The sequence below is a fragment of the Phoca vitulina genome, unplaced genomic scaffold (genome assembly GCF_004348235.1).
Source record: "Phoca vitulina isolate PV1807 unplaced genomic scaffold, GSC_HSeal_1.0 scaffold11, whole genome shotgun sequence".
NCBI classification, from domain to species: Eukaryota; Metazoa; Chordata; class Mammalia; order Carnivora; family Phocidae; genus Phoca; species Phoca vitulina.
The window spans coordinates 44,001,145-44,022,809 of record NW_022589714.1 but is presented as its reverse complement, the minus strand read 5'-3'; the positions used below and the strand labels follow the sequence as shown (position 1 = coordinate 44,022,809).

General features: G+C 36.0%; 1 protein-coding gene across 1 annotated transcript in view; it reads left to right on the top strand.

Moving 5' to 3' along the window:
• Positions 1 to 21,665, top strand: part of DNAH8 (dynein axonemal heavy chain 8) — a 369,397-nt gene that overhangs the window by 32,190 nt on the left and 315,542 nt on the right. Inside the window, exons 7-10 of the mRNA XM_032410111.1 lie at positions 5,131 to 5,307; positions 6,308 to 6,421; positions 17,784 to 17,891; positions 20,647 to 20,748. Of these exons, the coding sequence (XP_032266002.1) occupies positions 5,131 to 5,307; positions 6,308 to 6,421; positions 17,784 to 17,891; positions 20,647 to 20,748 (501 nt within the window). The remainder of the gene's footprint in view (positions 1 to 5,130; positions 5,308 to 6,307; positions 6,422 to 17,783; positions 17,892 to 20,646; positions 20,749 to 21,665) is intronic.

Genomic DNA, 21,665 nt, shown 5'->3' with positions numbered 1-21,665 from the left:
AATAGGAAAGATCTTTAATCTAAAATAAAAATCTCGGGCGCCTGGGTGGCTCAGTTGGTTAAGCGACTGCCTTCGGCTCAGGTCATGATCCTGGAGTCCCGGGATCGAGTCCCGCATCGGGTTCCCTGCTCGGCAGGGAGTCTGCTTCTCCCTCTGACCCTCCTCCCTCTCATGCTCTCTGTCTCTCATTCTCTCTCTCGCAAATAAATAAAATCTTAAAAAAAAAAATTTTTTTTTAAATTAAATAAATAAAATAAAAATCTGAACTGTGATGTCTAAAATAAACTTTGACCAAAAAATAAGTAGATTAAAAAAAATAAACCTAAATCTTGACCTTGACCTCTTGTCATACACAAAAATTAATCAAGATGGATTGTAGACATAAATATGAAAGCTAAAACTTAAAAAACAGATACATGCAACAACATGGATGAATCTCAAAGATGCTTTGAGTGAACAAATGCAACCTTAAATAAGTAAGGTGAAAAGTAAAATGAAACCTATAAATGAGCCAAAACACAATATAAGACTATATTAATATGTTCTTAAGATACAGAACCCAGAAGCCATGAAAGAAAAAAACTGACATGATTTGAGTATGTAAAAAAATGTAGTAACTTCCATATGGCAAAAATTACCATGAGCAAAACTAAAAAAGGAGCACCTGGGTGGCTCAATCAGTTAAGCATCTGCCTTTGGCTCCGGTCATGATACCTGGGTTGTGGGATCGAGCCCCATGTCAGGCTCCCTGCTCAGTGGAGAGCCTACTTCTCCCTCTCCCCACCCCCAACTCGTGCTCTTTCTCACTCTCACTCTCTCTCTCTCTCAAATAAATAAATAAAATCTTTAAAAAAAACCCTAAAAAATAAATGACCTTCTGGGAGAAAATATTATCAGCAAAAATAACAAAGAGTTAGTATCCATAATATATAAAGAACTTCTATAAATCATTAATAAATGGGCAATAGAGAGAAAAATAGGCCAAGGATATGAGCAGTGTCATTTAAGGAAAGTATATGAAGATATTTGACCTAGGAAAAAAAAAGGGGGGACTTGGGAGTATCATGATAGCGTCAAATATTTGATGGGATTTCATGTCAAGTTAAACTTGCACTGTATGGCCCTAAATGGCAGAAGTAAGACAGAGTATGATGGCTATAAAGAGAGAGATTTTTAATTTTGAAATCAGGATAACTTTTTCACAGAGTCCTGTCCACACAAAAAATTGGAATGTGCTGCATTCCTGAAAGTATCCACTTTGAGGCTGATTACTATCTATGAATAATGTTGTAACAGAAATTAAACATCAAAAGGGTTGTTTGATTTAGTTGATTTTTAAGGTCCATTTTCATTCCTTAATTCAGTGATTCAAGCTATTTAGACTTCCAGCTATTTAAGAAAACTTGAAACTATGTCTAGTATCCCTTATTTAAGGAGGTAGGGAAGATTGTGATAAGATTAGGGAAGAGTTCCATAAACCATGGTTAAAATTAAAAGCAATAATTATTTCTTGGATTAAAGAAAGAACCTTCATAGGTCTGAAAAATCAACTCTGTATTTTACCTCTTTGTATTCTTAAAACATTCCATCACAATTGAAATTATGTCAAGTTATGGGGTGCCTGGGTGGCTCAGTCAGTTAAGGGTCCAACTCTTGGTCTAAGCTTAGGTCTTGAACTCAGGGTTGTGAATTCAAGTCCCATGATTGGGCTCCATGCTGGGTGTGGAGCATACTTAAAAATAAATAAATAAATAAATAAATAATGTAACATTATAAACATAAAAAGTACAGAAAATAATATAACAATGACTCGTGAAACAATGACTCTTGAGATTAAACAAATACTGTTTGCCACATTTGCTTCAGATCTGTTTTATTTTCACAATAGCCTCCAACCCATCCCTTTTCCCACCCTCTATATTACCACTGTCCTGATGATATTGTCTTCTCTCATTCCCCTGAAAGTTTCACACTTTTATTGCATTTGCATATTTATAAGCTTTAAATTATATATAAAAATAAATTATATATACATTATACATAAATACAGAATATATATTTGTGATTAAAATCTTTACACAAATGGTATAACACCATTAAATATAATTTTACAAGTTTTTTTTTTTTCCATTTAGCATTCTCTTTCATCTACATTGGTACAAGTAAATTATTACTGTCTGGTATTCCTCTATGAAGAAATCAGTTTGCTATATAAATTTTCACACATTAAAGACACATTTAAATCATGTCTAATATCCTGTGTTTAAGGAGATAAAGAGGTTTATTCATCCATTCCCTCAGAAAGACAGTTGTTTCTTTTCTTTCTTCTTCTTCTTTTTTTTTTTTTTGGCTATTACAAACAATAATAATACACATTCAATGAATACCTGTGTTCAGATCTCCTTTGCACATATCCCAGATTTCTCAGTGGAATTGCTGAGAGCAATAGTATATAGATCTTTATTGGATATTACAAAGCCCTCCAAGTAGTGGTTATATTAACTTATTTTATTTTTACAGAAGCATATGAGAGTTCCCATTTCTTCAAATCTTTTGTTACACTTGGGATTGTTAGATTTTTAATCTTTGCCAGGATGTTGGGTGTGAAATGATACCTTATTTTGCATTCCTCTGACTATACTGAGGTTGAGCATGTTCAATGGCTATTTAGGTCTCTTCTTTGCTGAGTTGCTTGTTCACATCCTTTACCTAGTTTTAGTTCAGATTGCTCCATGATATCTTACTGAAGTGTTGGAGTTTAAATAATATTTCCCAGATGTTAATCCTCTGTTGGTCCGCATTGTGTCCTACATCTTAATTTGGTATGGTGTCTTTAGTCATGTGGAAGTTTTACATTCTAATGTAAATTTATTAGTTACAAATTGTAATCCAGCTTTAACTTAGTCACCTCCAGTGGCTAGGAACTTTGTGCTTTTTGTATTTTATTTAAGAAACCCTTGTTTAGTATTATGAAGATATTCTCTTAAGTTATTTATTTATTTTAAATAGTGAAACCTACAGAAATGAATACAATAAAAGAAACAAATTATTGTAAAACAAATCTTCATGTAACTTTTTGCACAAGTTAAGAAGCAGCATTACTAGCACCTTACAATCTCCATGCAGCCCTCTTCCCAGTTTCAACTCCCTTTTCTTTCTCCTAGTGGTAACCATTTCCCTGACAATTATGATATTTATTTGCATGCTTTTCCTTTATCTCCTATATTTTCTTTAAAAGCTTTGCCATGTTGTTTTTAATATTTAGGTTTTTAATTCATCTGGATTTATGTGTGTGTGTGTGTGTGTGTGTAGGGTAGGAATCTAATTTTGTCTTTTTCCATATAGTTAGCCAATTGTCCCCAAAATAAGCTGTTTAGTTAATAGCCCATTGTTTCCTTTTTTAAAAAATTTTTATTTAAAATAAATTAATTAATATTTAGTGTATTATTAGTTTCAGAGGTAGAGTTCAGTGATTCATCAGTCTTATATAATACCCAGTGCTCATTACATCACGTTCCCTCCTTAATGTCCATCACTCAGTTACCCCATCCTTATACCCCTCCCCTCCAGCTACCCTCAGTTTGTTTCCTGTGATTAAGAGTCTCTTGGGGTGCCTAGGTGGCTCAATCAGTTAAGCGTCTGCCTTCAGCTCAGGTCATGATCCCAGGGTCCTGGGATTGAGCCCCGTATTGGGTCCCTACTCGCTGGAGAGCCTGCTTTTCTCCCTCTGCCTCTACCTCTCTCTCTCTGTCAAGTGAATAAATAAAATCTTTTTTTTTAAAGAGTCTCTTATGCTTTGTCTCCCTCTCTGATTTTGTCTTGTTTCATTTTCCCTACCCTTTCCCTATGATCCTGTTTTGTTTCTTAAATTCCACATGAGTGAGATCATATGATAATTGTCTTTCTCTGATTGACTTATTTCGCTTAGCATAATACCCTTGAGTTCCATCTACGTTGTTGCAAGTGGCAAGATTTCTTTTTTGATGGCTGCATAGTATTCCTGTGTGTGTGTGTGTGTGTGTGTGTGTGTGTGTGTGTGTGTGTATCACATCTTCTTTATCCATTCATCTGTTGATGGGCATCTGGGCTCTTTCCAGAGTTTTAGGCCATTGTTTCCTAACACACTTTTAATATCACTTCTGTAATATATCAAATTTCAAATCCCACTGTCTATCCCACTGGTGTACTTATTTGGGTTTTGCACTCATGTAATACTGCTTTCATTTCTGTAGTTTTTTACTAAATCAATATTTGGCCTGGCAAGTCCCTTTCTGTATTTTTCTTCAAAATTGCATCGATTATTTCTGGTTAATTGTTCCTCCAAATTAATTTTAAGACTAGTTTGTCAAGTATCACAAAAAACCCTATTGAGATTTTGACTGGCTTTCATTGAATGTATACATTAATTTAGAGAAAATTGTCATCTTTATATGGTTGAATTTTTCCATCCATGAACATGGCATCTCTCCATTTTTTTTAGGTTTTCTTTTGTATGCTGAAAGTAAGTTTTCTAATTTTATTCACAAAGATATTGCACATCTTTGCTAATCTCTAGATATCTTATCATTGTTGTTATTTGTTATACCAAATGCTCTTTTTTTAGAAATTACATTTTCAGATTGCTAGATGGCTTGTAGAGAAATGCTACTGATGTTTATGAATACATGCAGTAACCTTACTGAATTATTCACTTTTACTAAGTGTAAAAGTTTATCTTTAGATATTCTTGAATTTTAAAAATGTGACCAACCATATCATCTTTGATTATGCCATTTTTGTTTTTTCATTTCCAATTCTTATGCCTTTACTCTACTTATCTTCTTTGGAGACCTCCATTACCAGGTTGAATAGAAGTGGGCAGTGTTAGTGGCAAACTTGTGTTGTCCTTGGTTTTAAAGTGATATTTTCTAAAATTTCATCCTTAGGTATGAGTTTGCTGTAGATTTTTGGTAGATACTATTTATCATGTTAAAGAAGTTCCCTTTTGTTCTCAGTTTTCTAAGAGTTTTTAATATTATTCAGTGTTGAAAGTTATGTATTTATAAGCTTCCTTTGAAAAGATGCAAATAATGAGGTTTTACCAAAGAAGAAAGTAACATTTCTATATTCTCCGAGTTCTTTTGATTGCAGGTACTTATTGAGAGTGAGCAGATGAGAAAAGAAGCTGATGACTCAGGTCCACTCACCGAATTGGAACACTGGAAACGCATGTCAGCCAAATTCAATTACATTATTGAACAGATTAAAGGGCCAAATTGTAAGGCTGTCATAAATGTGCTTAATGTTGCACACTCCAAACTGTTGAAGGTAAAAGGCCTTTTATTTTAAAATTTGTTATGTTTCTGAACAACCAACTGGAAAATTACCCTTCTTGAACTACTTTTTCACATCATATACTGAAACCATATACTTAGAAGTGTTAAACTTTGAGTAAGGCTTTCTTATATTCCACTATTATTTCCCAAAGAAGAAAAAGAAGTATAGAAATAAAGATTTATTTCTCAGTATTTTTGAAAAAGATTTTATTTATTTATTTGACAGAGAGAGACACAGAGAGAGAGGGAACACAAGCAGGGGGAGTGGGAGAGGGAGAAGCAGGCTTCCTGCCAAGCAGGGAGCCCAATGCGGGGCTCAATCCCAGGACCCTGGGATCATGACCTGAGCCGAAGGCAGACCCTTAAACGACTGAGCCACCCAGGTGCCCCTATTTCTCAATATTTTCACACCAATTTTGGCAATACTCCTATGGGGTGATTGCCATTTACTTTTAATTTGTTTTTGAAATTGTGAATCAATAGAGGCTCAGGGTGGTAAAGAACTACATAGAAAGTCAAAAGCAAAAATGTGCTGTCAGTATACATCTCCTGTCCACTATTACACAGCTTGGTTTGATTCTTTCTAGGTTGTTTTCTTTTGCTGTATTCTTCCTTAAAAAAGATCTATATCTATCTACATCTATATCTATATATCTGTATCTGTATCTTTCTATCTGTATGTATATCCTATTCTCAAAGACCCAAAGTAATATAATGTCACAAATAAGTAAGCTAGAAAAGTTGCTCCAGATAAGCAAGTCCAGTTTATGCCTACAGACAGGATGTTAATTACAAACAGAATGAGCCTTCAGTTGTAGTAAGTCATTTAAAGTATTTATAATAACCTTAAGTCTTAAATTATATAAGAAAAAGATATGTCATTCACATTTAGTATCAACTACTTTAGGGAAGCTAGCTTGAATTTCTTGATTAAAATTAAGTACAGTGATATATTTGGATGTTTCATGGTATTCTTATACATTTTTTCTTAGAATTGGCGTGATTTGGATGCAAGAATAACAGATACAGCAAATGAATCAAAAGATAATGTCAGATATTTGTACACTCTAGAAAAAGTATGTCAACCTCTGTATAACTATGACCTAGTAAGTATGCTTTTTAAAGTGTAGTTTGAAAAATAACTCATCTTAAAGTAGCTTTATAATATATGTGTATTGGGAAATATATACTGCAGACAAGTTATTTAAAAGATATACTTTCCTGTTACATAGCCATCATGAATTAAAAACTCATTTAAACCTGATATTGATATTATCATAAGTATAATCTCATTTGTGAGTTTAATTAATTAATGCATTGATGCATAACAAATTATCCCAGACTGACTGACTTAAAGAAATAAGCATTTACTACATTACAGTTCCTGTAGGTCAAGAATCCAGGCATAGCAGAGCTTGAGTACCTCTGCCTCATGGTCTCTCATGAAGTTGCAGACAAAACTGTTAGCTAGGAATGTGGTCTCACTGTAGTGGAGGCTGACAGCTGGAGGGTCCACTTCTAAGCTCACTCACATGGTTGTTGGAAGGCCCTAGTTGCATAGCACATGAGCCTTTCAATAGGGTAACTTGCTTCCCTTAGGGTGAATGATCCAGAAGTGAGCAAGAGAGAATGCCCAACCAGCATTATCCTGATATCAAAGCACTACAAGAAAAGAAAATTACAGGTCAACATCCTTGATGAATGTAGATGCAAAAATTTTCAACAAATACAAGCAAACCAAATTCAACAGCACATTAAAAGGATCATACACCTGATCAAATGGGAATTATTCCTGGGATGCAAAGATGGTTCAACATATGCAAATAAATACATGTGATATACAGAATTAATAAAATAAAAGAAAAAATCATATGATCATTTCAATAGATGCAGAAAAAGCATTTGATAAAATATAACATGCTCTCATGATAAAAACTCTCAACAACTTGAGTACAGAAGGAATGTACTTCAACATAATAAAAGCCATATATGACAAGCCCACAGCTAACATCATACTCAACAGTAAAAACTGAAGGCTTTTTCTCTAAGATCAGGAACAAGACAACAGTGTCCACTTTTGCCAATTTTGTTCAACATAGTACTGGAGGTCCTAGCTAGAGCAAACAATAAAAAAGAAATAAAAGGCATTCAAATTGGAAAGGAAGAAGTAAAGTTGTTTCTGTTTGTAGAAGATATGATATTGCATATGGAAAACTCTGAAAAATCCACCAAAAACTGTTAGAACTAATAAACAAATTCAGTAAATTTGCAGGATACAAAATTACATACAGAAATTAGTTGCATTTCTATGGACTGACAACAAAACATTTGAAAAGAATTAAGGAAAACAATCTCATTTACAATATCATAAAAAAAAATACTCAGGAATAAATTTATTCAAGGAAATGAAAGCTCTGTACCCTGAAAGCCATAAGACATTGATGAGAGAAAATGAAGAAAACAAAAATAAATGGAAAGATATTCCATGTTTATGGATTGGATGAATAAATATTGTTAAAATTTCCTTACTACCCAAAGCCATCTATAAATTCAATGCAACCCTATCAAAATTCCAATGGCATTTTTTTCAATAATGGAAAAAAATCCTAAAATGTGTATGGAACCACAAAAGACCCCCACTAGTGAAAACAATCCTGAGAAAGAAGAACAAAGCTAGAGACATTGCACTTCCTGATTTCAAGCTATACTGTAAGGCTATAATAACCAAAACTGTATGGTACTGGCATAAAAATAGACATATATAACAATTGGACAGAAACAAGAGCCTAGAAATAAATCCTAGCATATATGGTCAAAAAAATTGACATGGGAGCCAAGAATATTCAGTGAGGGAAGAATAGTCTCCTCAGTAAATGGTATTGGGAAAACTGGATAATCACATGCAAAAGAATGAAATTAGATCCCTCTCTTATATTGCTTACAAAAATTAACATGGAATGGATTAAAAACTTAAATGTAAGACCTAAAACCATAAAACTCCTAGAAGAAAACACAGGGGGAAATCTCCATGACACTGGTTTTAGGAATGATTTTTTGGATATGACACCAAACATACAAGCAACAGAAGCAAAAATAAGTAAGTGCGACTACATTAAACTAAAACGCTTCTGCACAGCAAAAGAAATAATCAACAAAATGAAAAGGCAACCTATGGAATGGGAGGAAATACTTGCAAATGGTATGTTAGATAAGGAATTAGTGTTCGAAATAGGCAAGAATTCATTCAACTCAATAACAAAAAACAACCAATGCAATAAAAAATGGGCAGAGGAACTGAATGGATGTTTTCTCAAAGAAGTCATCCAAATCAATGAGTACATGAAAAGATGCTCAACATCAGTAATCAGGGAAATGCAAATTAAAACCACAATGTGATATTACCTCACACCTCACACTTATTAGAATGGCTATCATCAAAAAGATAAGAAGTGTTGGCAAGGATGTGGAGAAAATGCAACCCTTGTGCACTGATAGTGGGAATGTAAATTGATGCAGCCACAATGGAAAACAGTATAGAGGTTCCTCAAAATACTAAAAATAGCACTACCATATGATTCAGCAATTCCACTACCAGGTATCTATCCAAAATAAATGAAATTAGGATCTTGAAAAGATGCACTCCCATGTTCTTCACAGCATTACTCATAATAACCAAGATATGAAAGAAACCTAAGTGTCTATCACTGGATAAGTGGATAAAGATTATATATAAAAAATATATATATTATGTATATTTATGTTTTTATTTATATATATATAATGGAATATATATATACATATATATATAATGGAATATTATTCAGCTATAAGAAATGCTGCCATTTGTGACATATATGGACCATGAGGACATTATGTTAAGTGAAATAAGTCAGACGGAAAAAGACAAATACTGTATGATCTCACTTACATGTGGAATCTAAAAAAGTCAAACTCATGGGAACGGAGTAGAATGTTAGTTGCCAGGGCTGGGAGTGGGGGAAATGGGAAGATGTTGGTCAATGGGTACAGAATTCCAGGTATAAATCAGGAAGTTTTGGGAATCTAATGTACAGCATGGTACCTTTTAGCCTTTCTTTAGATAGAGGGGAAGTCAGGGAAACTGTATTTGTTGAGAACTTAGGGCAGTGTTTCCCACTTTTGACTGGGTGTTGTCTCTTTTGTGAATCACATGTAGGCAGGAGAGTTGCCCAGACAGTTGCGTTTTTAAAGATGCTCACCATCTTGGGAACCCCTGGCCTTTTATTGTAGGCATTGTACTACGTAATTTCCATGTATTTTCATTCTGTATGCACAACAATCCTCATTTTAAAGATTAGGAAACAAAATTTGGGTATTTCTACAGCTGTAAGTCATGAGACTTGCCAGAAGTGCTGGCAAGGATGTGGAGAAAATGAATGAATTTGAATCCAGCACTCTTTGGCATTATGCATTGTATTTGTTTCTACTTCTCCATGCTGCTTCTTCAAGATATTCTCTAAGTTAAAATGCTTTCAAAATAATTTATATTGGTGTCTGATACACATATTCAGCATTCTCCTGTCTAATTTTTGAAGAGATAGTCAAAGCCTCTACACACACACTGCCATTGGCTATGTGGTTTGGTTGACCAAACTTTTGGGGGCAGGGTAAATGCTGGTTTCATCCTAGAGGCAGGGAAAGAGGAAGAGTCTATGTTCCATATCACTTAGATTTGGCTGAGAGTGATGTGTTTAGTGGTGGTTCATACCCCTCCCAAGACGGCATGGGTAGCCAAGGAGTTTAATGTGGATGGGGAGGGAAAGACGTGGGGTTGAGAGACTTGAGCAGGTGCAGTTCTTACAACCATGCAGGAATCCATCCTCCATGAGAGAGAATAGGAAGACTGCCAGGAGCTGTCTTTTTTTTTTTTTTTTTTGCATTTTAAAAATTTTATTATGTTATGTTAATCAGCATACATTACCTCATTAGTTTTTGATGTAGTGTTCCATGATTCATTGTTTGCATATAACACCTAGTGCTCCATTCAGTACATGCCCTCTTTAATACCCATCACCAGGCTAACCCATCTGCCCACCCCCCTCCCCTCTAGAACCGTCAGTTTGTTTCTCAGAGTCCATAGTCTCTCATGGTTCGTCTCCCCCTCCGATTCCCCCCCCTTCATTTTTCCCTTCCTACTATCTTCTTCTTCTTCTTCTTTTTTTTTAACATATAATGTATTATTTGTTTCAGGGGTATAGGTCTGTGACTCATCAGTCTTACACAATTCACAGCGCTCACCATAGCACATACCCTCCCCAGTGTCTATCACCCAGCCACCCCATCCCTCCCACCCCCTGTCTCCAGCAACCCTCAGTTTGTTTCCTGAGATTAAGAATTCCTCATATCAGTGAGATCATATGATACATGTCTTTCTCTGATTGACTTATTTTGCTCAGCATAATACCCTCGAGTTCTATCCATGTCATTGCAAATGGCAAGATTTCATTCCTTTTGATGGCTGCATAATATTCCATTTTATATATACACCACATCTTCTTTATCCATTCATCTATCGATGGACATCTTGGCTCTTTCCATAGTTTGGCTATTGTGGACATTGCTGCTATAAATATCGGGGTGCACGTACCCCTTCGGATCCCTACATTTGTATCTTTGCGGTAAATACCCAGTAGTGCAATTGCTGGATCATATGGTAGCTCTATTTTTCAACTTTTTGAGGAACCTCGATACTGTTCTCCACAGTGGCTGCACCAGCTTGCATTCCCGCCAACAGTGTAGGAGGGTTCCCCTTTCTCCACATCCTCGCCAACATCTGTCATTTCCTGACTTGTTAATTTTAGCCATTCTGACTGGTGTGAAGTGGTATCTCTTTGAGGTTTTGATTTGGATTTCCCTGATGCCGCGCGATGTTGAGCACTTTTTCATGTGTCTGTTGGCCATTTGGATGTCTTCTTTGGAAAAATGTCTGTTCAGTCTTCTGCCCATTTCTTGATTGGATTCTTTGTTCTTTGGGTGTTGAGTTTGATAAGTTCTTTATAGATTTTGGATACTAGCCCTTTATCTGATATGTCATTTGCAAATATCTTCTCCCATTCTGTCAGTTGTCTTTTGGTTTTGTTGACTGTTTCTTTTGCTGTGTAAAAGCTTTTTATCTTGATGAAGTCCCAATAGTTCATTTTGCCCTTGCTTCCCTTGCCTTTGGTGATGTTTCTAGGAAGAAGCTGCTGCGGCTGAGGTCGAAGAGGTTGCTGCCTGTGTTCTCCTTTAGGATGTTGATGGACTCCTGTCTCACATTGAGGTCTTTCAACCATTTGGAGTCTATTTTTGTGTGTGGTGTAAGAAAATGGTCCAGTTTCATTCTTCTGCATGTGGCTGTCCGATTTTCCCAACACCATTTGTTGAGGAGACTGTCTTTTTTTCCATTGGACGCTCTTTCCTGCTTTGTCGAAGATTAGTTGACCATAGAATTGAGGGTCCACTTCTGGGCTCTCTATTCTGTTCCATTGATCTATGGGTCTGTTTTTGTGCCAGTACCATACTGTCTGGATGATTACAGCTTTGTAATAGAGCTGGAAGTCCGGAATTGTGATGCCACCAGCTTTTCTTTTCTTTTTCAACATTCCTCTGGCTATTTGGGGTCTTTTCTCATTCCATACAAATTTTAGGATTATTTGTTCCATTTCTTTGAAAAAAGTGGATGGTATTTTGATGGGGATTGCATTGAATGTGTAGATTGCTCTAGGTAGCATTGACATCTTCACAATATTTGTTCTTCCAATCCATGAGCATGGAACGTTTTTCCATTTCTTTCTGTCTTCCTCAATTTGTTTCATGAGTATTTTATAGTTTCCTGAGTACAGATCCTTTGCCTCTTTGGTTAGATTTATTCCTAGGTATCTTATGGTTTTGGGTGCAATTGTAAATGGGATCGACTCCTTAATTTCTCCTTCTTCTGTCTTGTTGGTGTATAGGAATGGCACTGATTTCTGTGCATTGTTTTTATATCCTGCCACTTTACTGAATTCCTGTATGAGTTCTAGCAGTGTTGAGGTGGAGTCTTTTGGGTTTTCCACATAAAGTATCATATCATCTGCAAAGAGTGAGAATTTGACTTCTTCTTTGCCAATTCGGATGCCTTTTATTTCTTTTTGTTGTCTGATTGCTGTGGCTAGGACTTTATGTTGAATAGCAGTGGTGATAGTGGACATCGCTGGTGTGTTCCTGACCTTAGGGGGAAAGCTTTCAGTTTTTCCCCATGGAGAATGATATTTGCTGTGGGTTTTTCATAGATGACTTTTATGATATTGAGGTATGTACCCTCTATCCCTATACTCTAAAGAGTTTTAATCAAGAAAGGATGCTGTACTTTGTCAAATGCTTTTTCTGCATCTATTGAGAGGATCATATAGTTCTTGTTCTTTCTTTTATTAATGTATTGTATCACATTGATTGATTTGCAGATGTTGAACCAACCTTGCAGCCCAGGGATAAATCCCACTTGGTTGTGGTGAATAATCCTTTTAATGTACTGTTGGATCCTATTGGCTAGTATTTTGGTGAGAATTTTTGCATCCATGTTCATCAGGGATATTGGTCTGTAATTCTCCTTTTTGATGGGGTCTTTGTCTGGTTTGGGGATCAAGGTATTAGTGGCCTCATAAAACGAGTTTGGAAGTTTTCCTTCCATTTCTATTTTTTGGAACAGTTTCAGAAGAATAGGTATTAATTCTTCTTGAAATGTTTGGTAGAATTCTCCTGGGAAGCCATCTGGCTCTGGGCTTTTGTTTGTTGGGAGATTTTTGATGACTGCTTCAATTTCCTTAGTGGTTATAGGTCTTTTCAGGTTTTCTATTTCTTCCTGGTTCAGTTGTGGTAGTTGATACATCTCTAGGAATGCATCCATTTCTTCCAGATTATCTAATTTGCTGGCATATAGTTGCTCACAATATGTTCTTAGAATTGTTTGTATTTCTTTGGTGTTGGTTGTGATCTCTCCTCTTTCATTCATGATTTTGTTGATTTGGGTCATTTCTCTTTTCTTTTTGATAAGTCTGGCCAGGGGTTTATCAATCTTGTTAATTCTTTCAAAGAACCAGCTCCTAGTTTCATTGATCTGTTCTACCGTTCTTTTGGTTTCTATTTCATTGATTTCTGCTCTGATCTTTATTATTTCTCTTCTCCTGCTGGGTTTAGGCTCTATTTGCTGTTCTTTCTCCAGCTCCTTTAGGTGTAGGGTTAGGTTGTGTATTTGAGACCTTTCTTGTCTCTTGAGAAAGGCTTGTATTGCTATATACTTTCCTCTTAGGACTGCCTTTGCTGCATCCCAAAGATTTTGAACAGTTGTGTTTTCATTTTCATTGGTTTCCATGAATTTTTAAAATTCTTCTTTAATTTCCTGGTTGACCCATTCATTCTTTAGTAGGATGCTCTTTAGCCTCCATGTATTTGAGTTCTTTCTGACTTTCCTCTTGTGATTGAGTTCTAGTTCCAAAAATATGCAGGGAATGATCCCAATCTTTTGGTACCAGTTGAGACCTGATTTGTGACCTAGGATGTGATCAATTCTGGAGAATGTTCAATGGGCACTAGAGAAGAATGTGTATTCTGTTGCTTTGGGATGGAATGTTCTGAATTTATCTGTGAAGTCCATTTGGTCCAGTGTGTCATTTAAAGTCTTTATTTCCTTGTTGATCTTTTGCTTAGATGATCTGTCCATTTCAGTGAGGGGGGTGTTAAAGTCCCCCACTATTAGTGTATTGTTGTGGATGTGTTTCTTTGCTTTTGTTATTAATTGCCTTATATAATTGGCTGCTCCCATGTTAGGGGCATAGATATTTACAATTGTTAGATCTTCTTGTTGGATAGACTCTTTGAGTAGGATATAGTGCCCCTCCTCATCTCTTATTATAGTCTTTGGTTTAAAATCTAATTTGTCTGCTATAAGGATTGCCACCCCAGCTTTCTTTTGGTGTCCATTAGCATAGTAAATGGTTTTCCACCCCCTCACTTTCAATCTGGAGGTGTCTTTGGGTCTAAAATGAGTGTCTTGCAGACAGCATATTGATGGGTCTTGTTTTTTAATCCAATCTGAGAGCCTGTGTCTTTTGATTGGGGCATTTAGCCCATTTACATGCAGGGTAACTATTGAAAGATATGAATTTAGTGCCATTGTATTGCCTGTAAGGTGACTGTTACTGTATATTGTCTGTGTTCCTTTCTGGTCTATGTTACTTTTAGGCTCTCTCTTTGCTTAGAGGACCCCTTTCAATATTTCTTGTAGGGCTGGTTTCGTGTTTGCAAATTCCTTTAGTTTTTGTTTGTCCTGGAAGCTTTTTATCTCTCCTTCTATTTTCAATGACAGCCTAGCTGGATATAGTATTCTTGGCTGCATATTTTTCTCGTTTAGTGCTCTGAATATATCCTGCCAGTCCTTTCTGGCCTGCCAGGTCTCTGTGGATAGGTCTGCCACCAATCTAATGTTTCTACCATTGTAGGTTACAGATCTCTTGTCCCGAGCTGCTTTCAGGATTTTCTCTTTGTCTCTGAGACTCGTAAGTTTTACTATTAGATGTCGGGGTGTTGACCTATTTTTATTGATTTTGAGGGGGGTTCTCTGTGCCTCCTGGATTTTGATGTGTGTTTCCTTCCCCAAATTAGGGAAGTTCTCTGCTATAATTTGCTCCAATATACCTTCTGCCCCTCTCTCTCTTTCTTCTTCTTCTGGGATCCCAGTTATTCTGATATTGTTTCGTCTCATGGTATCACTTATCTCTCAAATTCTGCCCTGGTGATCCAGTAGTTATTTATCTCTCTTTTCCTCAGCTTCTTTATTTTCCATCATATGGTCTTCTTTATTACTAATTCTCTCTTCTGCCTCATTTATCCTAGCAGCTAGAGCCTCCATTTTTGATTGCACCCAGGAGCAGTCTTTTAATTGGTTCCATAAGGAGATGATGGATTTTACTTACAACTTATTTACATCCCTTTACATCCCTAGTACTAGCAACTAGACTTCTGTTAGGGACCTTTTAAAAATTTGTTTTACGTAAAAATATTTTATATCATTTTTTAGGTGTTTGTGTGTATATGACCATGAGTAAAGCAAACCAGACTGTATGGTGATAGAGAAATATAGCCATTGCTTAGCTCACTCAGTAGCCCAGTGACTTGATTTCCCAGCTTTACAGCATGTGCAATTAAAGTTTGTGTCTAAGAAAAATCAGAATTTTCACATGTCACATGCATATGGGGTTATTCACAAGAGCTGAAGATGCAAATCTTAATAACCAAAGCCTACTCTAGGATGACCTGCAAGTAGGTCTTGATGTGAAAAAATAATAGATGAGGCATATATACCAAAATGTTAACATTTGTCAAGTGTAGTGATGGGTATAAATGATCATTATACTAGTCTCTGTACTTTCCTATATATTTAAAGCTTTTCATTATAAAAAGTAAACTTGGAAGAAAGGTACAATGCTTTTTATTGTGATCAAGACCTCTAGATTTTTAGGTGTACTAATGTCAAGTTCTTTGTTCAAAAGACTTGTTTAAATTTATATAATTTTCAAATATTTTAGTTCTGGTGTTCTTTTCATACTAGTAATTTAAAAAAATTTATTCAATTGTTCTAGCATAGATATACCTTATTATTATTATTTTGTTGTTGTTATTAAACTTTTCACATTCTCTGATGCAGGAATATTTCAAACATTATCTTTGAAATTAAAGAAGTTCTAATAGTATTGTCATATAATTGCTTCCCCCTCATATACTCATTATTTTTGAGGCTTCATAAATTCCATTTATCCTCATTTTCTTTTTCTCATTAAAAGCAAACAGCCCCTGCTGTTTAGTTTGTAACTCACATTTGAGCAGGAAAAGTGCAGAGGACTCATTCTTCCATTTTTTGTGGATAAGTTTTATGAATTTTATGTTTAGTGTTTCATTTTATTATCTTGGTGTTGCAATTTCTGCTATTGGCATATCTATCATTTTATGTTTTATATATAAAGTGTCTGAACACTGTTTGTAGATAGGTAAGAACTGTGTGCTCAAGAATCTTCTATTATAAATGATGTTTAAAATTTAGATGAAGGGTGGGGCACCTGGTTGGCTCAATCGTTAAGTGTCTGTCTTTGGTTCAGGTCATGATCCCAGGGTCCTGGGATTGAGCCCCGCATCAGGCTCCCTGCTCAGCAGGAAGTCTGCTTCTCCCTCTCCCACTCCCCCTGCATGTGTTTCCTTTCTCGCTGTGTCTCTCTCTGTCAAATAAATAAATAAAATCTTAAAAAAAAATTTAGATGAAGGGTATTTTCCTGATGGACCCATTTGATGCCATCTCTGAGCCTTCTTCTTTGGAGTTACAGGTACTTTGTAGACTTGCCTTACTGAGAGTGGGAGAGACCCCTCCTTGGCTTATTTTTATTAGACTCTTTTTGATATACAGATAACACATGTAATATGAATTCTGACATCCCAGGTTACCAGCAAAGTAAAGATATTAATTTCCCTAAGCCACATATCATTGATTTAATTAAATCATAATTACACCTCATACCTAGGACATACAGTACACTATTCAATAGTTATTTCTGGGGCACCTGGGTGGCTCAGTCAGTTGTGTCTGTCTTTGGCTCAGGTCATGATCCCGGGGTCCTGGGATCTTGCCCCGCATTGGGCTCCCTGCTTAGGAGAAAGCCTGCTTCTCCCTCTCCCTCTGCCTGCCACTCCCCCTGCTCGTGCTCTCTCTCTCTCTCTGTGTCAAATAAATAAATCTTTAAAGAAATAGTTGTTATTTCTGGTTTTATTTATTTTATCACCATTAAAACATCTTTTATATATTTTATATTATCTTAGCAATTAAGAGGCAACCTCCTTGTAGGAATGCCATTGACCTTACCTGTTCTCCCATCCTGATTTGCATCATAGTTAAAAGCAGGGTCTCAAAATCTCAGGCACATAACTGTGGTTATGTAATATAGCTGTAGGAACTTGGACAAGGTGCTTAACTTCCCTACCTCTCTATTTTCCCTGCTTGCTTCTCCTGCTCCCTCTGCCCCTCCCCATTCGTCTTCTCTCTCTCTCTCTCTCTCTATCTCAAATAAATAAAATCTTTATAAAAAGATAATCTTGAACTATTAATCCTTAAAATCACTTTCACCTCTAAAATTGTATTTTTAAGTAAGAATTTAAATTTAGATGTACAGAAAAGTTATAGTACAGAATTCTCTTCACCCAGTTTCTCTTGTTAACATCTTGCATTACCTTGGTACATTTGTCAAAACTGATGTCCTTTTTCAGTTCCAAGAACCAGTCTAGGATGCTACATTGCATTTAGTAAAATTTGACTTTAAGATAAAAATGTTACACTATTTTATGTGTTGTTAGAGTTTTGAATATTATAGGATATTGGTTATTAAAACTATAAATATATGATGCAATTCACTTAATATATTTCAATTTTAGGTTTCCATGGCACATGGAATACAAAATTTGATTAATGCCATCAGAATGATTCACAGTGTGTCACGGTATTATAACACCTCAGAGAGAATGACTTCATTGTTTATCAAGGTAAGTTTCCAAGGGAAGAAATCATACATGTAACCCTGTGAAAAGTTAACAATACTTTCCTTCTGGGCCAGGGAAGAGAAATGGGAAGTTTGGGTGCCTCTCAGGGATCTGGATTTGACAGAACAGTGGACAAGAAAAGAAAGGTGTTGACTGGTCAGTTCTACTTAATTGAAGGTGTACCTTCTTGTCAGAGGTAAGCCCTCAGGCTTTTTGTTTAAATGTAGCTGGTGCTTTTCTTTCTTTCCTTTGTTTTCTTTCCTTCCTTCCTTCCTTCCTTCCTTCCTTTCTTCCTTCCTTCCTTCCTTCCTTTGAGAGAAAGAAGTGGTGGGGAGGGGCAGAGGGAAAGGGGGAGAGAGAATCCTAAGCAGGCTCCACACTGAGTATGGAGCCCGACATGGAGCTCGATCTCACGACCTGGAGATCATGGCTGGTGCTTTTCTAATTTATTCATTCCAAATAGTTTTGCTCAAGAGCCAGGAATTGTGTGCATGATTGACAACACTTCTTTAGCTACTCCCACCAGCACTGTAATTTGTGTAAAATCTTCCTCTGTTGTGACATATGGTTCATTACTTAAATAATTTGAAAAAACATCCAAGAGACACATAAATAAAATTTCTTTGTAATTCAAGCAGAACATAAATATATAAAGTAACAGTCACATCTCAACTCTCTTTTTAAAAAACTAATCAATAGATTTAATCATTATCCATCTCTTAAACAGGGGAAGAATGTTAGGATTTTTCCCCATCACTTGTCTCTTTCTTGCTATATATGTCTCACGCTGAGATTTCTTGTTCTATATTTTTGTTAATAATTTTAAGCTATTTTGTCTAATAGTTTGTTAATATTATGAATCCCCATGTGTTCAGAATAAAATCGAAGCGTTGCTAGTTTCTTTGATCACCTCTCTCTTGTGATTTCTACATCTTCCTCCATCTTGGATTCATTATTTCTTTGGCTGAAAAGTATTCTCAAGTGGTTCTTTCAGAGATGGTCTGTATGTGGTGAACCTCCTGAATTCCTGCATGTCTGAAAATAGCTTAATTTTGTCCTGCTACTCAAATGTTAGTTTCAGTGGGATTCCAGGTTCAACATAATTTTCTCCTGGAAACTTGAAGTATTGTTGTCTCTTATCCAGTACTGTTGATGAGAAATTTATGCTAATATGATTCTTTTTCCTTTGTAGGCAACCTGCCTTATCCTTTCAAGAAGTTTTTAGGATTTTTTCTTTATCCTTGAACTTGTAAAATTTCAAAGTGATGTGGTCGTTTTTACATTTATGTTGTTCTATACTTGCTGGATTGTTGCAATCCAGAAACTTTCGTCTCTATTCCTGGGAAATTTCCCTCTTTTTTCCTTTGAGTATTCCTTACCTACCTGTTCAGTTTATTCTGTCCCCTTGAATTTAACTTCCATTTCTCTTAATGTTTTGTTTTGTTTTGTCAGTTTCTGTCCTTTGACCTTTCAGCCCACTCTTTTGTTCTTCGTTTATGTCCCAGTTGTTGGTCATTTCATCAATAGAATTTTTTTATTTTGATAATAAAAATTTTAATTTCCAAGTTCTCTAGTTGTTTTTTTTTTGTGATGTAAAATACTCTCATATCTTTCTCATGTAGTTAATAAAAGATATCTTAAAATATTTTACATATCTTTTTTTGTATTTCCTCTGTTGAGTTTAAAGCCTCTGTTACCATGTTTCTTTTCTTTTTATTTTTTAAAGATATATTTATTTATATTTAGAGAAAGAGAGAGTGTGCGAAAGTACGAGTGGGGGAAGGGGCAGAGGGAGAAGGAGAGAGAGAATCCTCAAGCTGACTCCCCACTGAGCACAGAGCCTAATGTGGGGCTCGATCTCACAACTCTGAGATCATGACCTGACCTGAAATCAAGAGTCTGATGCTTAACCGACTGAGCCACCCAGGCGCCCCACCATGTTTATTTTCTTTAGTTGTTTGGTGATTCTGGGTTGTCTGCCCATCTTTGTATTTAAGTCCTAATTTGCCTGCTTGTTCTGTTTCTTGTGGTCTGTCTCTTATGTATGGGGGTGTGGCAGGTAGGGAATGTGAAGAGCTTTTTCTCTAACATGTCCTCCTGGGGTGCAATAGCTACCTGGGGCATAGTCCACACTCATGGCTCTGTCCTGTCAGCATATGCCATTGTTGCCCGCTGTACAAGTTGCTCCAAATTCAGTGTGTAGGGTCACAACCAAGGGCCACCTCCCGTTGTCTCCACCTCAAAGATTTTCACCTTCACAGTAACCTTCTCCAGAAGGGGTCCTGGTTTTCTGTCATCTTTATTTTTTTTCTCCTCTTGTAGATTTGATCCTGTGTGCTTTCTATATTTTAGGAATTCTCCAAAATTTCTGTGTGTCGGCCTGCCTTCTCAATCTAACCTCCTGACTGTTTTTTCCCCCCTCACTATTTTGGGGTATGTGAGAGGTGGTTAACTTTAAATTTAGTTTGCATGTTGAAGGATGGTGAAGAATGACACTTGGATCCTAGTTAGAGGAAAAATAGACAAAAGGAAAATATAGTTGACTTCGGAAATTATGGTCCCTGTGACGTTGACTTAAATGCAGTAAAAAATTTGAGTTGTCTTGGTTTTGATGGAATGTGTATTCTTTGTTTTTTATATTGTGATTCATTCCTCCCATAAGTTTACTGGTTATCATATTTTTATGCTTGTGGTTTAAAAATCTTAAATTTTATTTCTCTCTTCACCTATAGCTATTTTGGACTTGTATTTATTTTAGGTAACAAATCAAATGGTGACGGCATGTAAAGCATATATTACTGATGGAGGAACTGTCCACGTATGGGATCAGGAAACACCGCTCGTATTAAAGAAAATTCAGGTTTGTAGAAATATTCTTATTTTCATACAGTAAAGCTTTCACCATCTGGCCCTTTTTTTTTTTTTTTTACTTTGTTCATTCACAAAACATGTTAAAAACATTGTAAAGAATAGCACAAGAATATGAATAGACCTCATTAAAATTATTGGCTTCCCTTAATATTTAGTGCAGGATTCTTTAGTGTAAAATTTAGTTCTCATCTTCTCCATGGCTGCCTATAGTGGACACCTCTTGCTGTCTCATATTCCCTGGTCCCCACCTTTCACTGCAGCCCCTGTTAATTTCATTTTCTTGACTTTTTGCATTGGCTAGGACTGACATGCATTCTTAAATAGTCAAGGTGATTATTGGCGTCTGGTTTTGATCTTCTTTTGGAAGAGAATGTTTCTGACATTTCTAACATTTCCCCATTTTGATGTATTCATAGGTTTTAAATACATCTTTGATCAGATTAAGGAAGTTCTGCTCCTAGTCTTACTACTAGGACATATTTTTTAAAGCTATGAATGGGCTTTAAAAAATGTTTTTCTGCACATATTTATTGAGATGCTTATTAGATTTTTCTCAGTCTGTTAGTGTAATAGATGACATCTTTAGGTTTTTAAAAATGAAACTTTCCGGGTCATGGTGTAAATTTTTTTTAAAAGATTTTATTTATTTATTTGTCAGAGAGCACGCACACACAAGTGGGGGGAGCAGCAGAGGCAGAGGGAGAAGCAGGCTCCCCGCTGAGCAAGGAGCCCAATGTGGGACTCGATCCCAGGACCCTGGGTTCAGGACCTGAGCCAAAGGCAGACGTTTAACCGACTGAGCCACCCAGCTGTTCCATGGTCTAATTTTTAAAAAAAATTTTTTTAAACACTCTAAAATTTGGGTTGCTACAATTTTGTTTAGGAGTTTTTGCAACTATATTCATG